The sequence below is a fragment of the Haemorhous mexicanus genome, chromosome 6, assembly GCF_027477595.1.
Source record: "Haemorhous mexicanus isolate bHaeMex1 chromosome 6, bHaeMex1.pri, whole genome shotgun sequence".
NCBI classification, from domain to species: domain Eukaryota; kingdom Metazoa; phylum Chordata; class Aves; order Passeriformes; family Fringillidae; genus Haemorhous; species Haemorhous mexicanus.
The window spans coordinates 61,828,229-61,849,194 of NC_082346.1; the positions used below are offsets into that span (position 1 = coordinate 61,828,229).

Below are 20,966 nucleotides of genomic sequence, written 5' to 3' on the forward strand. Positions count from 1 at the left end.
GATACTCAAAACATCTTTTTAGAGCCACATCATATCAGTGTCCTAATCAGAGAGTGGGCTCTGACCTGCTCCAATCAGGGTAATGCCCTCTCAGGGTAAGTAAATTGTTACTGATTATCCTAATCTGCTTGGAGAAACGCCAGATTTATTCATTTCTGAGTGGCAGGAGTGGGATGGGAGGATGCCCCAGCTCTGGGTGTGTGTTTGGGATGTATTACATTACCCAGACTGGAGTCCCACAGGAGCAGTGCTCTGTGCCATGTGTCAATACATGGGAAGTGTGGATAGCAGAGGATCTGAGGATAAATCAGCCCTTTCACTGCAGGGCTGTGCAGAGCTTGTCTGGGAGGTGATGGTGATTTTATGAAGTTCAGTGGGTGGCAGCAAACATCACCAAGATTTTGGGATGTTAATTTGTCTGCAAATCCTCCCCTGTAACTGCTGATAGGTGCTGCAGAGAAAAGAGAGGTTTTGCTTCACAGCAGCCTCTCCACTGCAATCAGACTTCATACATGAGGACCCAGGTTGGAGGTACAAGACCAGAGGGATGTGGAGGGAGAGCTGGTGCTTAGTTATGGGGGTTTTTGGAGGATTTTTGAATGAGTTAGAGACAGGACCTCAGAGTTTTTTAGACAATGAGATTTATTTTTCTTATCTTTTACACAGACAGGAAGGGTGAGCTCAGCTCACATCTTCACTGCATGGCTCAGAAGGTCACAACACCTTTAGTTACAAGACCTTTTAAGGATTTATTGACCAATAAAACACTGCCAACAAAGATATTTATGTTTTTGACCCAATCCTTAAATATTTCATCTTATGGACTCATGCTACAGTGTAAGCTTTCTTACTCAATCACATTATGACACACAAACCTACAGCACTGCATTCTAAACTCCTTGTTTACCTTTGTAACTGCTTTTATTTTTTCTGTATCTTAAACTCTAAAACTCTGGCCTGGAACTCTGCAAGGGATGGGGCAGCCACAGCTTCTGTGGGCACCCTGTGCCAGGGCCTCAGCACCTTCACAGGGAACAATTTCTTCCTAAAATCTAATTTACCCCTGCTCTCTGTCAGCTTGAAGCCATTCCCCCTTGTCCTGTCCCTCCAGGCCCTTGTAAAAAGTCTCTCTCCAGCTCTGCTGTCAGCTCCCTTCAGTGAGGTCACCCCAAAGCTTCTCTTCTCCAGGCTGAACACCCCCAGCTCTCCCAGGCTTTCCTCCCAGAAGAGGAGCTCCATCCATCCCTCTGAGCATCTTGGTGGCCTCTTCTGGACCCACTCCAACAGCTCAGTGTCCCTCCTGTGTTGGACACCCCAGAGCTGGGTACATCCTGTCATTGGTTTCTCTGGGTCTGCATTGAAGGCACTTGAGACAGTAATTCATGTTTGGACTCAGGTGTTTATTGTTTCTTATCAGTAAAACAGTCTCACAACCATGAGTTTGGCAGCAAAGCACAAAATGGCCAACAGTCTCTTGTTACAAGGTCTTTTAAGACTAAAGTATCCCAATTAAGAACTGACACCTAGATTATTTCCCTTTTAACCCAATAACTGATCCCAAAGAGGATCAGATGCTAACTGGACAAGCCTTAATCCCACATTCCTCCTGCATCCAGAACTGAGCAACAATTCCCACTGTGATTCTCTTGTGATCAAGCACCAAATGGAGCCCTAAAGTTCCTGACACCTGTCCCTGACTTCTTGTGTAACTGTGGGCAAGTAAATTGGTCTGTCATTCAGTTTTCCATCAGAGGATCAGTCAATGTGGACTTTTCCACCCAATTACAAAATGCCACCCAAACCCATGGAGAAGGAAGAAGAAGAAGCATGAAGAAGAAGCCCAGGACAACACCCTGTGCCCTCCATCTTGCTTCCATCCACAACATACTAAAAATCCCAAAACCTCAATTTCTCACCAAGTGACACACCTACACTGCTCTCTATAATCTGTTTCACACTTTTGTGGATTCTACCTTGAAGTCTGGGAAACTTTCTCCATGAATGAGGGCCAAAGTCAGTGCTCCCCTGGGGATCAAGGCACCCCAGAGCAGACAGGGAAATATTCCTGGTGCCCTGGGTTTCCACATCCTGTCAGTGCTGTCAGCTTTGGATCCCCAGCCAGCAGATGAAGATGCTTGTTTATATTAGAGAACTGTTGTGAGTGCAATTAATAAAGCTGCGAAGCTGAAAAGTAGTTGAAGAGCTAAATATCATTATATAATGAGACCTCCTTCCCAGTAAATGATGTGAAAAATGATTTCTTGCAAAGAATAACTAATTGCTGTGGCTTTTTACCCTAATTGTAGATGCTTGATTCTAATTTGTTGTTTGTCATTTCCATGTAAATGAAGAGTTTTAGCTATAATTACTGCATTTATGGCAAACGAGATACTATCATTTTCCAATGCTCACGAAGCACTGGCATGTTTAGAAATAGAAGAAATGAATAATTATCCCCCTTGAGCAGCTCTAGGGAGGGGTCTACAAGTCAGAGTATCCAAACAGGTCTTGCACAAAGGCAGCTGATGCCATTAAGCCTCTTCTGCATTTGGGGAGCCAACTCAGAGACATGAAGTGACTTTCCCAGAGCACTCAGCAGTGCTCCAGGTGCCCAGATCCCTCTGGACAGCATCTTCTTCTCATCACTCTCACAACACAAACGACAGCAGAGCCATCATTTTGGTTGGCACTGAATTTCCTGGTTTGTCCCAGTTATCCCAGAGAAACTGTGGCTGCCCCTGGATCCCTGGCAGTGTTCCAGGCCAGGTTGGATGGAGCTTGGAGCAACCTGGGATAGTGGAAAGTGTCCCCTCCCATGGCAAGGGAGTGGAACAGGGTGCTTAAAATAATGGCATCCTAAAGAACATTTGTTTCCAAAAAATCCCATTTTACTGTGATTTAGTATTTGTACTGTCTTGGATCCCAGAACATCCCAGCCAGGTGTGGAGGTGTTACAGGAGGGGCTATTAAACTGTGAAGGAAGAGGCTCTGACACAAGGAAAAGAAACACAAGTCACCTACTAGATATGATCTCTTTTATCTTTAATATTCCCATAACAAGGTTAGAAAATGGAATAAGAGACCAATTTACTTGCTCATCGTTACACAAGAAGTCAGGGACAGGTGTCAGGAACTTTAAGGCTCCATTTGGTGTTTGATCACAAGAGAATCACACTGGGAATTGTTGCTCAGTTCTGGATGCAGGAGGAATGTGGGATAAGACTTGTCCTGTTAGCAGACATAAGCAAGTTCATTTTCCTTCTGTGACTGACACTGGACAATGCTGCTCTTCCCAAGGATTTGCAGGAAAATGAGTCTCTGTGATAATCAGATCTTATTTTTAGCATCTAATCGATGCTCAGGGCTTTGTGGTTTAATTAGTGGAATAATTGTTGGCTGAAAACACAGTCTAATACCTGTTTTTTCCTTCAAAGGTCAATTCCATCATTTTTGTTTCCAACCATTTGGTCCTTTATTGATCTTTATGTCATTTCATGGGGAGTGCTGCATCTTGACAGATGAAATAAAGGCCAAAACTTGAAATAAGAAAAATATATCCTTTTTCTTAAACACAAAAATGGAAAATCCCCTATTTCATCCCTTGCTGCTGGCAAATCCTTCATACAGTGTCCCCTGGAAATGGGATTCTGAAAATTACTTTTGTTCTTTATGGAAGGAAAAAAGCAAACCAAGAATCTTTTCCGATGCTGATTAATACCGACATGAACTGAAGCACAAAAATGAATTTTGCAGTGTATCTGCTGATCCTTTAAAGTAGATAAGGCCATGAGCTCTGCCAGGAGGGCAGGAAGATCTCTGGGGTTTGCATTTAGAGAGGGCTGAATGAGAAATGTCCTTTCCTCTCAGAATGGGGGAGTACCACGTGGCTTCAGCTGGAGATTTGGGAGGTATTTGATCAAATAACTGATGCCTTAAGTTTTGGCTTTCATATTTTTCATATTGTGTGACTTAGTGTGTGACTCTGAACTTCATATAGAGTGTTAGCAAGTTCTCCTCATAGTTCAGTCAGACAAAACAATCCTTTTCCAGCCCCAGAACCAAGGACACTGGTGCAGCTTCAGCCCCAAAAAGTGCAAACAACAGGGAATTGAGGAGAGCAGTCTGGGAGGATGGGACTGCATCACCTGGAGCTGGACTTGGACAATTAACCCCAACATGGAAATGGACCAAAAGTTATAAAAGTGTGAAAACTCGTGACTTGGGGTCCATCTTGGGTCAGTCTTGTGCAGAACTATGGCTGGGCTCTTGTACTGCTCAAGATGAATCCTCTGAGGGGCTTTAATAAATCCCTCCTTTATTCCTTCAGCTCTGCCCAGGCTCTGTTCCAGGTACCCTCTCAAGGCATCATAACAGCCAACACCACATTGCTGCTGTCCTCCAGATGAAATGAGGTGCTCTTGGAGCAGAGGGCACTATGAGGTGCTCTCCACCTTCAGCTTCTCCACCTTTTCTACTCCTCCCATCACTGTGACCTGACATTTAGTTTTTATTTGCAAAAATCTATTCTGTCTTTGCCAGAATCTGTTCAGTCTTATACCAGACTATGGGAGAGGCTGCTGGGTGATGGAGCAGAAAACAGGCTTGGAGAAAAATGGGCATTAAAAGATAGCACAGGACCAAATTCCATCTTGGGGTAAATTTCCAGGGTCATCCCTCCAGTCATCCCTCAAAACCAGCAGTGATTTTAGGAGGACTTGGTGCCAGAAAGAGTTAAAATACAGGCACAGAGATCCCCACATGGTTTGTGCAGCTCAGCTCTGGTGCCTGGGATGGGATGGTGCAGTTTTCCTCCTGCCCTGTGTGACCTGCTGGTTCCCTCTGATCCCCCAGGGGATGTGGGCAGACTGACAGCACAACACAGAGCCAGCTGGCAGGAGGAAGGATTTCTCTTCCAGGGCCACATCCTCAGCTGCTGTAATGTAATTTCCTGTACAGGTCAGGAAATTGAGGATCTAAGGATCTGCAAGCTAAGGATGGCAGTGCACCTCCAAGCTTCTCCAGAAATCAGCCAGTAAGGGTTGAGATCCTGGAATCTCAGAGTGTTGGGGCTGGAAGTGACCTCAGAGACCCTCTCTGTTCACACCCCTCTGCAGGGTGGTGGCCAGGGACACCTTCCAGTAGCCCAGGTGGCCCCAGCCCCATCCAAGCTGGCCTTGACTGCACTTGCTGGGGAAGGGTAATGTTTCCCCTCAAGGCATTGCCCTGTAACTCTGCACAAGCCACGCCAGTCATTAAATTTGTTGGATTTATATTCTGTTGTATTTAGTTCTTGATAGTTTTACCAAATTTTAACTGTTTGGACCAAGATTTTTCCATGGTGCTTGTCCCAGACTTCTTAAGAAAACTGACTGAAGAAGTTCACCTGCGCCAGTGGATGAGAAGAATAAACCATTAATTAATTTTTTACTGGAGACCTCTGAGAAAAAAAAAAAAAGGTACAGCAAAATTTTAGAATTGAGTGTGCAGGGATCAGCAGAACTCTGGAAGAGGTGTATCAGTGCTCTGGAAAAGCCTGAAAGCATTCTTTCATAGAACCTGCCTCTTCAGCTGCTGCTTCTGGGTGGTTCCATTTGGGTAGTGGTATGTCAATAAACAGCACACAAATGCCACCTTCAAAAGCTGCAAAGTCAAGGCTCATGAGTAAGGAAAGATTTTTCATCTTCAGCAGGACACAGCTTTGATGGGCAACCTCCAGGGAGAGCTCAGAGACCCTTCCAGGGCCTCAGGGGGCACCAGGAGAGCAGGAGAAGGACCTTGGACCTGGGCATGAAGTGACAGGACACAGGGAATGGCTTCAAACTGCCAGAGGGCAGGGTCAGATGGGATATTGGGAAGGAATTCTTGGCTGTGAGGGTGGGGAGGCCCTGGCACAAGTTCTGTGCCCACAGAAGCTGTGGCTGCCCCATCCCTGGAAGTGTCCTAGGCCAGGTTGGAGGGGGTTTGGAGCAACCTGGGATGGTGGAAGGTGTGGGGGTGGGACAAGCCTGTCTTTAAGGTTCCTTTTGTCTCGGGGTCTCTGGCTGGTCAGAGTGACCCTGAGAAAAGTAGAAAGTCTCTTTTCCCAGCCTGGCACTTGATGAAGGAGTCAGAGCTCTTCAGTTCTCAGTCTCAAGGTTGTTTATTGTATCTCATCTATAAAATTCTTTCTCCTGCCCTGCCGAGGTCCACTCAGCAGGACAGCCCAGGACACTCTGCCTGCCCCTGGGGTGGTGTTATGTCTTTATACTGAAAATTACATGTACAATGTTTACAATTACTTCCCAATACCTATCACCTATGTTAGACAGTGAACTTCTACTCTAAACCAATCTAAAAGTGCCACCATCACAGCAGAAGATGGAGGCCAAGAAGAAGAAGGAGAAAGGTTGGACATGCCCAGATCCCTCCATCTTGCCCCCTGAACCCCCATTCTAAAAACCCCAAAATCTACTTTTTCACCCTGTGATAAATTCACTGTCATTCTACTTAAACTATCCTGGCTTGCAATCCTTCATATAAAGGTTGGTAATTGTTTTTTCCAAGGGCTAAATCAAAGGCACAGGGGTCTTGGGCTCTGTGCCAAGGTCTCTGAGCCCCCTGGGCAGGGTCTCGAGCCCTCCAGGGCAGCCAGAGGAATTTCCTGGGTTTAACCCAGACCAATCTGTGTTTCTCTGACAGCTGGTGAATACAAACATTTTCAGCACACAAGAAGCCCATGAGCTGAGGCAGGGTGGGTTCTCCCTGCTGGCAGCTCCCTGTGTTGCTCCAGGAGCTGTGCCAGGGCAGGGTGAGGGAGAAGCTCATGCCACACGTGCTCCAGCAGAGGTGTTGCCATTTCCATAACCAAAGTTTGCATTTCCTCTCCCAGAGCAGACACAGCTTTTGAACACAGTGTGATCAGTAAATATTTAATCACACAACAAATTGTGCCAGCCAGTTCACAGCAACGTCCTGCTGATGCCTTTTTGGATAATGGGAGGTTTTGTACCTTGGCTTGGCTTTAACATCTTGTGCCTGTCTGAGGCCACTGAAGGAGGAACAAATAGATGGTGTGTAGATGTCAATATGTGTTTTGAAGGTCCCACAGAAGAAATGAGTTCACAGAGAAATGCCAAGGCACAAGGGCAGTGCCTTTGCCAGCCTCAGCAAGGGCAGGTAAAGTGGAAAACAACTTAAAAAGTGGAAGGGAAAAGGAAAAGGAGGAAGCACACCTAATGCCATGGGGAAAAGAGTGTCAAAAGGTCAGGGAAGGAGTTGGGAAGTCCAGTTTAGGTCCTGCTTTCTGGGTGAGTGTGCTGAGTTGTCTCCCCATCTCCGTTTCTTTTCCAAGAGACTTGGGCAGGTTGAGGAAGGCTTGGGTTGCAAGCAGGCTTGGGTTGCAGCTGGAGAGGCAGGGAAAAGGGGGTAGATGGTGCAGATCAGGGGCCAGACAGTGCCATGGTGGCTCTTAAAGCTCACTGGGTTAATTCAAAGTTCACCCATGCAAAATTTTAATCTGAAAACATAAATGGTAATTGTCAGTTTGACATTTGTTTGATGATCCAGCTGTTCAAGTCTTCTCCAGTTGGGCAATTCATGCATCAGCATTCCCATCAGGTAGGTGTAGTTGTTCTGGAATTAAAAACATGCTGCCTTCCAGGCAGATGCCATTTTCTTTATTATTTATTTGTGCTAGTAAGTAAATTGAAAATTGTGCTTTTTTAAGGGAAAGGAGCAGATGCACCCTTGTGCCATTAAGTTGTCAGAGCTGAGCAGATGAAGCACGAAACATTTCTGCAAAATTGTTCTCACAAGTCTCATTTGGGAAAAAAAAAGTTTAACCTGCAAGAGAAAGGGATGAAATCTGTAATGGAACAGGGCAGGTTGCTTGGTATGTACAGACTGATTGAAAGTAATCAATCTTTTCCTTATTTTCTGCACTTTAACCAGCTCTCCTTTGCTGAAGGAATGCAGATTTGGAGTAGATATTAGGAAAAAAAAATCTTGACTGTGAGGATGGTGAGGCCCAGAAGTTGATGATCCCCCATCCCTGGCCTGGGGGTCGTGGTGGAGAGTTTTTTAAAGGAAAAGTGATGGATGAAGCTTCATCAGTAGCAGGGTGGAGTTCTGGAATGAAGCTGTAAGTGCTGGATTTGAAAGCCAGGCAACATCTGCAGGGATGAGTGATAATGTGCCATGGAAAACCAGAATTGCTTTAACTGATGATTAAAAATGAGGATCTGATTAAAACAAGCTGATCAGATGAAAGCAGAGTGACAAGACAAAGCAGCAGGGCATCCAGAAGGGGAGGGGGGAGACACAACTGATGGCAGTAGGGCATGAATTATTGATTGAGATCTCCACCAGAAGTCTTTGCATTTCCTTATCTGGGAAGGCAGAGAATGAATGAGAAGAGAACAGAATTATTAAGCAGCTTTATCATTGCATTGGAGTGGATAATTAGGCAATTAGGATTACTAAAAGTTGGCAAAGCAAGAGGCCCTGAGGACTGGTGCTCCTGATTTCAGAGGAGGGTGGAGAGGGAAGCAGGGAGAAGCTTTTGGTGAGAGATTTGGTGGTGCCTTGGGGTGAGGCTGAAAGGCAGAGCCAGGCTCTGGCACCCAGCCCCCTGCAGCTGCCAGGACAGAGGGGCACAGGAGACCTGCAACATGAAAAAGAACTTGTCTGAGGATGGACAGTCCTTGGAACAGCAGCAGGGAGGGAGATCAGGAGTGAAGGCCTCAACATAAAAGGGATCTGGACCCGAGTGAGTGCAGAGGAGACCCCAAAGATGCTCTGAGGGCTGGAGACAGGCTGGGAGAGGTGGGGGTGTTCAGCCTGGAGAAGAGAAGGGGCTCTGGGGAGACCTCAGAGCACTTTCTGATTTTGGGCATCCAGTGCCATACACCCTCAGGTGTCACCTGCTGTCCCCCCCTGAGCCTCCTGCCTGCATGTGCCAGAGCCTGAGCTCCCAGAAGGGTTCTGCTCACAGGGACTGTGACTGTCCCTCTGGGCCAGGTCCCTCCAGAAGGGCCAGGCAGACACCACAGGCTGCTGCTTACCTCTGCAAATGAACCTCACTTCTTTAGCACCAGAGCTTCTGGATAGCTGGCTGCACATCTTGAAGGGGAAAGCTGGGTAAAACTGCCTAAAAATAACACATTGCATCTGGGACTGTCTGAATCCATCCTGGGCTGCTCTGAGGCCAGTGCCAGACCTGTGTGCTCCTCCTCTGTGCTCCTGCCTGGCTTAATCTTAAGCTATATGTTATTTAAAATTAATTTGCAGAGATGCAGACATTATATAAATGACTGAGGAAATGTCAGATTATGTATGTGATTTGCTGAAGTGCTCCACACTCATCTTACTTAGGCTCCCCATGAAACCAAGGGATCAAAATTCAGCTGAGGCAGAGAGTTTGGACCAGCCACCATCCTGAAAGTGCTGTGGAGGATGAGCCAGCACTGCAGACACTTGTCAGGAAATCACACCCAGAGAGACTCTTGGAATTTCTTCAGGACATTCAGTGATCAGAGAAAGGAGGAATAAAGGGGATGATAAAAAATACATGGACTGGAGTATTTCTTAGTAATTATTTGCTTGCCCTCATTGGCAAGTCACCTGGTGTTCTTGGAGAGTGCTGCCTTTTCATGGGAAGGTGCCAGCCACAACCTTCCTCTGCCCAGACCAAGCCAGAATATTAATTATGGATTCTGTTGCATAATTAGAGTCTGAAGCCCAGAATTAATTGATGGTAGCTGCTTAGCATAGATATCAGTTCTGCCTTGGAATAATGCTCTGTCTCCTAGCCACACACAGATGAGTAAATCACTGCAGCAGTGAGTGCTGTTTTGGTGACACTGACACAGGGGTTTGTGATCTCCTGCCAGCTGTTAGAGCAGTGCATTGGTGACATGGGAAGTGTTTGTAATTCATGGTAACCCAGTGCTCCTTGGCTTGTCCTGGCCCCAGCCTGACAGGGCTGGGATCTTGGCTGTGACAGCTCCACACTCTCTGCTCCTTCCCAGTGCAGCCCTGCCAGAGCATTGAGGGGTTTCTGCCTGAATCTCATTAATTTGGGGCCATTATTTTCCTCTAGCAGAGATCAAAGGCTGTGGCTGTACTAGAGCATCCCCTGGAGAGGCACCTAGTCAGGGGGAATCACCTTGGGATGTTTTTCCTGTGGCCTGGGTTGATTTCCAAAGGCACCTCATGGCTGAAAACAAGGCTGGGTTTAATAACAAACAAACCTGTAACAGCAAATAAAGATTTGTACTATGGAGCTGCTGCTTGATGGAGCAGAGGGGAACAAAGCCAGCATCTGTGTTCATTAAAAATAGGTAATAGAATATTCTTAGCTCAGCCCCTGCCTCTGCCTTGGCAGAAATACTCTGGAGTTAATTGCTGCTGTTGTTCAGCTGCAGCAAAGTGGGTCAGCCTTTGGTGAGATCACTGATCCCATGGAATTGTTGGGAGAGGTGTAAAAATAGGCTTTGTGCTGTGCTCAGCTGGGGTCTGGGCCAGCTGAGCACTGCAGGTGCAGGTGTGGATGCTGTCCCCAAGCCCTGGGGGTCTGCAGCTCTGTGGCTGAGCCACTGTCACCACTTCTGGCAGTGTCACACCTGGAAAGGCTGCCCAGGGCAGCCAAGGGTTTCCTTCCTCTCTGGGATTCCACTGGGAGTTCCCTCAAGCTGCACCAAGGGAAATACAGGTTGGATATCAGGAAAAAGAAAGGGTGATGAAGCTCTGGAATTGTCTGCCCAGGGAGGGGGTGCAGTCCCCATCCCTGGGTGTGTTTAACAAAGCCTGGATGTGGCACTGGGGGCCAGGGTTCAGTTGAAGTGCTGGGGCTGGGTTGGATTAGATGATTTTGAAGGTCTCTTCCAGCCCAGTGATTCTGGGAATTCTGTGATTCTGTGAATCCAGGGCATGCAGGCTTGGGCTGGCAGAGGAGGATTGTGGTGGCACCTTCATAAACTGAGTGTTGTATGGCTTAGCCTCTGCAGGCCAGGACTAAGGGTGGGAAGAGCTGACAAAACAAGACCTCTTGTCCTCTTCTAGTGCTGTGTGTGTCCCTCTCCTGGATAATTCATCTTTTTTTCCCAGCTCCCCATCAGAGATAAGTGCACCTGTGCCTCTTTCACACGTGTTCACCTTTAGCTAATTTGGGATCCTTCTGTTTGGTGTTATCCTTCTGAAGGTGTTGTGTTGCTAACACTTCAAAGGGAGCATTCAAATGGCTTTGAACTTGTCTTGGATCTGAGACATAAAACAGCCATTTGCTGCTGGCCCTCCTGTGCCCCCTCCCCACTCACAGAAAGGCTCCTTTCAGAAGGGTGCTCTGAGTGATGCAGACACTGATATTGCTAATTCAAGCTTTGAAGAGACATTTTATAACAAGGCAGGCGTGGAGATCAGGTCTAAATCCATGAACTTTGTGTTGCATTTGGGATTTAACATGCCCTGGAAGAAACATCCCTCAGAAGGACATTGCTGCATCCAAGAGTCCCCTGTGCCTTTAGCATTGTCCTCTTGGAGAGATGAGAATCCTTGAGAAAACACACTTGCTGAGCCCTAAAACCCCAATATTTAACTGTTTATTGCCTCTCAGCTATGAGCAGGAATTTGTTAATACCCTGGCAGATCCTTGTGGGGATTTTGTCTCGGTGCAGTGCAGACACACCCAGTGCCCTGTGGTGTTTGTGACTCCTGCACCCACTGCTGAGCCCTTGCAGCTCTCTGAGATCAGTGAATATCCCATCCCAAAGCACCTGCCATTACACAGTTTTACTTCTCAGCTGTCATATTTCATTTTTTATTTAACTGTCAGGAGAGGAAAGATGCAGTGCTGGCAGTATAAATTTGCTTGTGTTGGTGATTTAGCACCTCCAGTGCCATCCCAGCCCTCTGGAGGCTTCCAGGAGCAGGCAGTGGCTATTCCAGAAAAGCAGGGCAATAAAAGGCAGTGAAAAATACATTTTTAGCCATCATTACAGGCTATACAAAATACAGGGGAGAATATCCTCATGGAGGAGGCCAGTGGAAGGAGATAACTGCACTGAAAGGTTTTCTCCTGGTCAGACACCCTGGTGTGTGTATGAGAAGTGATGGTCAAAAATCCACAGCCTGAAATACTGGGTTTTATTTTCCTTTTTAAATCACTCTGAAGATGGGAATTGCTCAGGCAAAGGTGAGCTGCTTGCCTGCCAACTCCAAGAGTTTCTTGTGTAGATTTTCTGCATTTGCTTTTTCTCATGAATGAGAAAAGAGGAAATCTACTGTTCAGCCTTATCAGCTTGTCAATTTAATTGCTGTCTATTTTAATGTTATCACTATCATTTGCTACTAATTAATAGAAGCAACATGATTGTAGCTTTTATTTTTCTTTATTTTTCAGTGAGAAGCTGGATGGAGAAGCTGAAAGATAAGGTAGGAGGCTCAGTGTTTCAGTTCCTTTCAAAGCAAAGCCACTTTTACTTGCAGGAATAAATAAATTCTTGTCAGTGCAGTTCTTTATCTCCATACAGACAGATGAGAAAGGGCCTAAAATTTTTTCTGGGAGGCAAATGAATCAGATGCTGCTGGTTTAGAGTGGTGTGAATGCACAAAAGCATCCCTGATGGGTTGGACCTAAGGGCAGGAGGGACAAAAGTGTTTGATTGATTTCTCTGCACCAGAAAATGACCTTGTCAGATAACCCAAGTTACTTTTTTTTATTTCCTCTTAACTTATCCTAGAATAGTTTTGGTGGGAAAGGACCTTTGGAAGTCCATCTAGTCCAGCCCCTCTGCACTGAGCAGGGATATCTTCCCCAGACCAGGTGTTTAGGACCCTGTCCAGCCTGACCTGGAATGTTTCCAGGGACCCCAAGGTAAAGAACTTAGTTCCACCCCTTTTAGATCTGCTGCAGATCCCTGCAAGGAGGATGATCAAACACAGCAAAGCTGATAAACAAGGTACCAGACCCTGATCCTTCCTCCCTGGCATCCCAGGGGCTGCTCCATGCAACCAGGAGCTGTGCCAGCCACAGGCACTGATGGCTTTTTAGGCTCTGCTGCCCTGGAGCAAATATTGACATTTCAGAATGCTTGTGAAGCCTTCCAAGTGTTGTGTTGCTGACAGCAGAGCCATGAAGCTGGAAATGAGGTGACAGCAAGAACATTTTGTGACTCGACAGGCCTTGGAAATTCTTGAAGAGGGTCAGAGGCAGTGGAAACAAAAACCACCTCAAGGAGTGGGAGTGATGTCTGCAAAGCTATCCCTGAGCTTAGGCAGACTCAGCCAGCCAGCCCAGCCCTGCCCCTGCTCCACAGCAAATTCCAGCAGCACTTTTACATCAGGTCAGAGCAGAGAAGCAGGGCCTGGGTGTCTGCTCTGCAGGACTGGGGCGGGAGGGTTTCGGGTGGGCTCCTGCCCAGCCTTGCTGAGTTGCCTTTCTGCCTGCACCAGGAGGGAGGCAAGTCTAGAGCAAGTCTGGAGTCCCCTTGGCCTGGGATTCATCCAGAGCAGATGCTGAAAGGACAGAGAGTGGTTTTCCCAGCCCAGGTAAAGAGCAGCCCCCGGGCTGGCAGTGTGCCTGGGGGGATTGCAGCATGCACAGGGCACTGCTCATGCCAGCACATGGCTCAGCACCAGCCTGGGGACATCAGTGGCTTCTCCCTGAGGCTGTAGCTGGTCTTTCCTCTTGTCACCTTGTTGGCCATCTCTGTCCTCCCCTGCTGCAGAGGGGCTGCATGTTCCTGTCTCCAGCAGAGCTGTGGAGAGGCTGAACCTCGTGCAGGCAGACCCTGGGCTGTGGCAGTGCCCAGCTGTCACTGGCTGGGGGCTGTGTACAAATCACAGATGGGATGGGGCTGCTAGGAACAGCCTTGAGCTGTTTTATTTTCCAGCACCAGCCTCCTGACATGGTTTTGACAATGGGAAGATGCCATCAGCTCACATCTCAGGCAGCAGACTAAGAAATTAATGTTATAACTTATGAAGTGAGTTTTTTGACCAATCACACAAAGCAAAAGCACATTGACAGTAGCTCCATCCAACCCACTATAAGCACGTGTACCTTCAGTTAAACAATGCTTGCTTATTTCAAATACAATACCTGCTTGTGAGCCTTCAAACACAATGCACACAGCTCCATTATTCAGCTTAGAACTTCCAATATCTCACTAGATATACTTTTCTGCAGCTTAGGGAGTTATTCTAGACAAGCTTTAATACACAGACCATTGTTCTGTTTGCCCTTACTTTTCTACTTTTTACATGATTTTTCTGCTGACCAATCTCATGGCCACTCCTTAGCTCTAATCACAGTTCTGTTTCTCAGGCTGCCTTTTGCAGCTTTCCCAAAACTTTCTGATTTTATGGATTCCACACCCAGCACAAGCACTGCTGTCACTGAGGATCCACTGGTGCCCACTCCAAAGGGAGACTCACTCCTGAGCCACCTCCCTCCTTTGGGATCTTTCACCTGGCTCACATTTTTCCTTAGAAAAGCCCAACAAAAACCACTCCCCCCCACTCCCAACCAGTTGCTGGTGTCACAAATCACTTCCAAATAAACCTGTTCATCCCATTCCCTCCTCTTCCTAACTGAGTTTTCCAGCACCAGTCTGTGTGCCCCTCTCATTTGCCCCATCCTCTGTTTTATAATCCCTCCACCCAGAAGAGGGTTCCAGCACATCTCTGAGAGAAATGTCCTTCCCTGTCCCTCAGGTGTGGCTGTGGGACAGGAGCACAGGTCAGGGACAGGTTTATGTCTGGTTTCCTGCAGTCACTGTGCAAATGCTGCATTTGGTGGGGCAAATAATGGACATGGAGTTCCTCTCAAGTTCTCTTGCTGTTATCTCAAAGCCCAGCAGGGCCAGGAAGGTCCTGAGCATGGACTGGGTGTATTAAAAGCATCCCTAAAGAAGCTACAGCTTCCCCATAAAGGGGTGAAATGGGGCTCTGGCCTGTGAAATGGGGTTTTCTATCAAGGAAGTGCAGAAGCCCTCAGAAGTTGGGCTGCAAGACACAGAAGGGCTGGATTTGCATCACATCACAGGGTTTTGGGGTATAAAACATTGATCTGGGGGAAACCTGTAAAAGGCCATGGGCTGGTCAGGTGTGATAAAGGCTCACAGACAGGCTGAGGAGCTCATTGTGATTTCTGACATGGAAACTCAGCTGGGCAGCAGCTCAAAGGCATTTGCAGCCTCCCCTCACTGCCCATGCCAGCAGCAGAGTGCCAGAAATAGAAAACCCCACGCTGCACTAATTAGGTCACCCAATTAAGGCACCCTAATTGCCTCCCAGAGACACAGCCTTCAGCTGTGTCCTCACTCACCTTTGTTGGGAGCTGGGCTCAGGCTGCAGCCCCTTCCCAGCACCTGAGCTGGACAGGGCTGGGTCTTCTGGGAGGGGGTTCAGGGAATCTGAGCCATGCAGCTGAAGATCCCTCAGGCTTTGGGATCCAGACAGAGAGGAGCTGTTGCTGTTTAAAGCACTGAGTAGGATCTGGAGGGGCTTGGGGCAGCAAACCAGCCCTCCTTGGGGGAGGAGGGAGGGGACCCTCGATGGGGATCCATAGAAAAGGATCTGGTGCTGCTCTAATCCAAAAATCTAATCTAGTCTAAAATTCTTATCCAAACCCTGATCCAGTTCCAATCCAAACCCTTATCCAATTCTAATCCAAGCTCTGATCCAAACCTGGCCCAAACCCTGATCCAATTCCAGTCCAAGCCCTGATCCAGTTCCAATCCAAACCCTGATCCAATTCCAGTCCAAGCCCTGATCCAAACCTGACCCAAGCCCTGACTCAAACCCTGATCCAATGCCAGTCCAAACCCTGATCCAATTCCAGTCCAAGCCCTGACCCAAACCCTGATCCAATGCCAGTCCAAGCCCTGATCCAATTCCAATCCAAATCCTGATCCAAACCTGACCCAAGCCCTGACCCAAACCCTGATCCAATTTGTGCCTGCCCCAGATGAAAGCTGTTATTGTCATTCTCCAGGTAAGTGTACACAGGCAGGCTAGTGCACCTGAATAACTTTTTTTTCCCCCCACTCCGTGGGTTATGGAAGAGAAGTACTTGTGTTGTGTGTTGTATTTTGTATTATGCTGTGTTGTATTTTGAGAGCACAGGTGAAGGCAGGTGCTTGTAAGCCATGGGCTGAGTCTCGCTGGGAGCTCTCTGGTACTCCTCACAATTGGTGCCTGTGTCCCTTGGCTGGTGTAAAATCCATTTTTGGGGGGTGTAGCTGGCAGAGGGTGAGGCTGTAGTGGCACAGCAGAGGACTGTGGCTGCAGTGTGAGGAGAGGCAGAGCTGCAGGGGGGAGCCAGGCTGTACCTGCCTCCCTTGCAATGCTGAGCCCACCAGCCCAAATTAGGTGAGGATTCTGAGGCAATACTTTAAAATTGGGTTCCTTTTTATTTAAAGCAGTAAAATATAAAACAGCAAGCACTTGGGAATATTTTCCTAAGGATTTAGAGTGTTTAGGTGTGTAATTTTAGATTAGCCATGCTGTCTGTATTTTGTTTTAACGGGCAGTGCAAACACACTGGTCACAGTGATTGAATTAGGGCTGGTTCATTTTACTGTGCTCCCCTTCAGGCCAGCTGAGGGTGTGAGTGCCCTCCCTCTGTGTCACCATCCTGCTGCCATGCAGGGGACCCCTTCCCATGTGTGAAAAACGCCAATCACTTGTTTTTAAAATTTTGAAAGTTTAATAATAATGAAATGGTTATAAAAATAGCAATATAATTAGAGTAATAATAATTTGGACAATTTGGATTAGAACAATATGAGACAACAGAAACAAAGAGTTACAGACAGTCTGGGTACCTCTTTCTGGGTAAAATAAGCCTGAAAAAGGACCCACGTTAACAGAGGATTAACCCTTAAAAGCAACAGCCTGTTGTATATTCATACATCTCATACATGATGCATAAATTCCATTCAAACACAGGATTCTGTCTGGGCAGTGTCAGCTTCTTCCTCTGATTCCTGATGGAGTCTTTAAGCCTGAGCAAGGCAGGAAGAAGTTCATTTCTTCTGATAATGGAGCAATAAATTCTCCTTCTCTGAAAGGTTTAGGTGTCCTGTGGCTGCCATCTCAGTGTGAGTCCTTTCTTTAGAAAAAGTATCTTACATAGCACAGTTTCTATTTTAACATTATGTTATAACCTAAAACTATATTTAACACACTATTTGAGAGAATGAATACAGCATAACTTTCTAACACAACACATCTAATATTCATTTCAGTATTTGCCAAAAGCCAATCATAAAATAGGCATTTTTCACACCATGCAAAGCCAAAACGTTTGGCTCAAAGATTTTGAGTACAAAGCCAAGGAGGCCTCGAGATCACCTTCCTTTGGCAGCCAAGGTTTTCCTTCAAAACAAAACCACACACCCCTCCCCAACATTCCCAACCAGCTGCTGGTGTAGCAAATCACTTGGAAATAATTGACCCCATTGATTGACTCTTCCTAATTGAGTTTTCCAGCACCAGTCTGTGTGCCCCTCTCGTCTGCCACATCCTCTGTTCTATAATCCCTCCACCCAAAAGAGCATTCCAGAACACAATGGCCCATCTCTGAGAGATATGTCCCTCTCCTAAAGGCACACAGTGCAGGGTGTCAGCAGTAAATATCTGTCAGGAAAAGCTGAGTTGTGCTGGTGATCAGCTGGCTCCTGGAGTGAGGAATCATCCCATGCAGGCAGGTGGTGGGGGCTCAAATCCTGTAAACTTGGAGGAAATCACCGTAGGGATAAATTGCAGACCTTGGCTGGTGAAAATGGCTGTGAAAGGATGGTTTTGGGAGTGTTGCTCTGCTCCTCTCTCCTCCATTTAGGCAGGATACATGTCAGGGATGCTGGTTCCTGTGGGAGTTGGAATAGCTGGAGCTCTCTTCATCCTGGGAGCGCTCTACAGCATCAAGATGATGAATCGCCGGAGGAGAAACGGCTCCAAGAGACACAAAAGGAAGGTATGGAAGCTGTCAGGGGAAGGTATGGAAGCTGTCAGGGGAAGGTATGGAAGCTCTGAACCCTCCTGGCTGGAAGGCAAGCTCAGCCTGGCTGGGGTCTGTCTGAGCTGGGGCGCCTCGGTTACGGGATGGGGGCGTCTGAATTCTCTGCATTTGGTTCCTTCCTGCACCTCTCTGATGTTTGTTCTCCTCCCCCAGCAGAGGGAATTTAACAGCATGCAGGACCGAGTGATGCTCCTGGCCGACAGCTCTGAAGATGAATTTTGAGTGGAACTGCAGTGCCCTTGGGAGGGAGAGCCCGTGACTTTTCAGAGGAGGGAGAGAGGGGGAGGAGAAGAACAAGGGACTTTTCTGCTGCAGCGCTGCTCCCTCGGCTGCCCCGGGCAGGGGTGTGTCCCCAGCCCAATGACAATGACAATGCTATGCTCTACGTGTGCCACCCGTGGTGTTTGTTTTGATACAGTAGTGGAGATCTCACACTCGGCGCCTCATTCAGAGCCACAGCTGGAGCTGATCCATGTGGATGGTTATTTTCCTCTTGCCCTGGTGTACTGTTTTGGTCCTGGCTGGCAGTAATCTAATCATAACAATAGCTCTCACCCATCCCAGGAATGGAAATCTTTACTGTGAATGACTTCTGTCCAATTCATTTTAAATGTTACATTACCTGAGCTAGAGTTCCTTAGTGCTAAGATTAGCTGCTCTGCTTAATTAATGAGTTGTAAGCCTGGCCTGTACCCCTGGCTGCCCCAGAAGTGCCCGTGTACAGGGCTCTTGATACAGTTTGAAGCACATTTCTGCCCTTGGGTGCCCCCTCTCTCACCCCTTTCTTCCTTCAGCTCTGCTCCACACTGCTTGGAGACACACACAGGAATGGCCTCTGCATTGATTCCACCTCAGAATTCCCTGTCCATTTCCAACCAGCACTGTCTGTTCCAGCACAATAAATACCAGCACTCATCTACTGATGGCTGCTCTTGCCTGCATCTCTTGGCTTTTGCTCAGTGTGCAAGGAGGTGAGAGAAGAGGCAGGTCAGAGACTTCCCAGCTTCTGCCTCCTCTTGGAAGGACACTAGCTCCAGGTTCTTCTCTTTCCAAGGCTGTGTTCCTACAGGGATGAGAGTGGAGCCTCTGAACCCCTTTACCCCACTGGAAAATGCATTTTCAGCCCCTGAAAGCTGCGTGAACAGCAGCACCTTTGGGGGATCTGCATGGGCCTTGTCTCACAGGATCAGAGAATGGTTTGGGTTGGAAGGGACTTTCAGAGCACCTGGTGCCAGCCCTGACACCTTCCACTGTCCCAGGTTGCTCCAAGCCTCGTCCAGTCTGTCCTGGAAAACTTCAGGGATGGGGCAGCCACGGATTCCCTGGGCCACTGGTGTCCAAACCATGGGATACAGAAAGGCACTAAAGCTTGGGGAGCAGGTGCAGTCACTCTTGAGGGATTTGTGGCTAACAGTGGGAAAACAGGGAGAGCTGGAGAGATGTCAGCTGTGGAGGGGTGAGATGACCCCACTGGGAACCCTTGGCTGTGGGGAGAAGGGTGAATCCATAGCACAGATGGGTGCAGGGGGCTGTGGAGGTGCCCTGTTGGTCCTGAGTACTGAGGGACACAGTGCTTGAGGTGTCAGAGGCTTTGAGCTGGGGAGAATAATGCAGCTTTGCCCAGAAATGCTGACAAAATAGCCAGGAAAAGGGCTGCACTATGGGGCTCTGCTTCCCACTACGGAATTATTTCAATCTGACGTGCAAAACATCCATGTTTCTGAGGGGGGAATCCATGTTTCTGAGGGGGGAATCACTGTTCTGTGGGGAATCATCCTTCCTGCAAGGAACAGTGGCTGTTGGCAGAGGAGAAGTGAGCAGAACAGTAAGGGCAGGGCACACACCTGCTGAGATTCAATCCCTCTGAGCCTTTGGAGAATGGGAGGGAGGAGAGGTTGAGGAGGGGCAGGAGCAGGATTTGGTTCCCTGTGGAGGTGGAGAGGCCTGTCAGATGGTGGGGAAATGTCTTGTGGAAGTGTCAGTAGGATTGCAAGGCAGGGAGGACTTTCAGGAGCCCCTCCTGAGGTGAGCTCTCTCTTGAGAGGGTCAGGGCCAGCTCTGGACATTAAATCATCAGGTGTGGTGGTCAGCTCTGGACAGCCCCTGCTCAGCAGAGCCCAGGCACTCTCCTGAGCCTGTGACACCCACTGGGTCACCTGGACAAGGACAGGTGGGGCACCCTGGTTCCAAAATGCTGCTCTAATGCTCAGTCTTCCAGTCCAGCAGCTGTGTGTGGTACCTCAGTCATCCATGCCATGGGTGCATGGGGAGCAGCCTGGGGAGACAACATTTTTGGGGGTGGGGGGGACTTCATACCCCCCAGCCAGGGCTCCACAGTGCATCTCTGCCTTTTTGTTCCTGAAGCTTCAGCCAGGAGGGTTTTGCCTTGCTAAAAGCAGCCCCACATCTTTATCAGGCACTGACTGGCAATGAAATCCAAAATTCAGGCCTCTTTCTCACACAGTAAGTGGGCACTCCAAGTCAGGATGAAGTTTTCCCTCCAGAGTGATCCCTCCCTATTTCCTGCTAGTTCCTAAGTCTCTTGGAGCTTGGAGGTGCTTGGGAGGTGTTAACAGTCCAGCTGATCATTCCTTCACTCTTGGGGATTGGGAAATCTTGTCCCTTGGGCTCTTTGATGATTTATTCCTGGTAGGGCACGGTGGGGATTGCACGGTGGGTACCTGATGAAATACCTGATCAAACACAGAGCTGCTGGGTCAGTCAGGAGGAGGAGGAGGAGGAGGGATGGCTGAGGAAGGCTGCAGGTTTAAGTAGCCCAGCTGTGGCAGCTCAGGAGGATCCTTGTGGATGGGCTGTCAGTTTGATGGATTGGGAAGGGCGGTGGGGAGGTGCCGTGGCCTTTTGTTGTACTAATAAATCCCCAGTTTGGGAAACACTGCCTTTCTGCAGGGGCAATCCGTTTCCCTGTCTCTCTTCTCCCTCTCCAGCATAATGAACTTGAGGA

General features: G+C 48.0%; 1 protein-coding gene across 1 annotated transcript in view; it reads left to right on the top strand.

Moving 5' to 3' along the window:
- Positions 1-18,920, top strand: part of ARMH4 (armadillo like helical domain containing 4) — a 52,159-nt gene extending 33,239 nt beyond the window's left edge. Inside the window, exons 5-7 of the mRNA XM_059850568.1 lie at positions 12,377-12,408; positions 17,822-17,956; positions 18,155-18,920. Of these exons, the coding sequence (XP_059706551.1) occupies positions 12,377-12,408; positions 17,822-17,956; positions 18,155-18,223 (236 nt within the window). The 3' untranslated portion in view covers positions 18,224-18,920. The remainder of the gene's footprint in view (positions 1-12,376; positions 12,409-17,821; positions 17,957-18,154) is intronic.
- Positions 18,921-20,966: the final 2,046 nt, after the last annotated feature.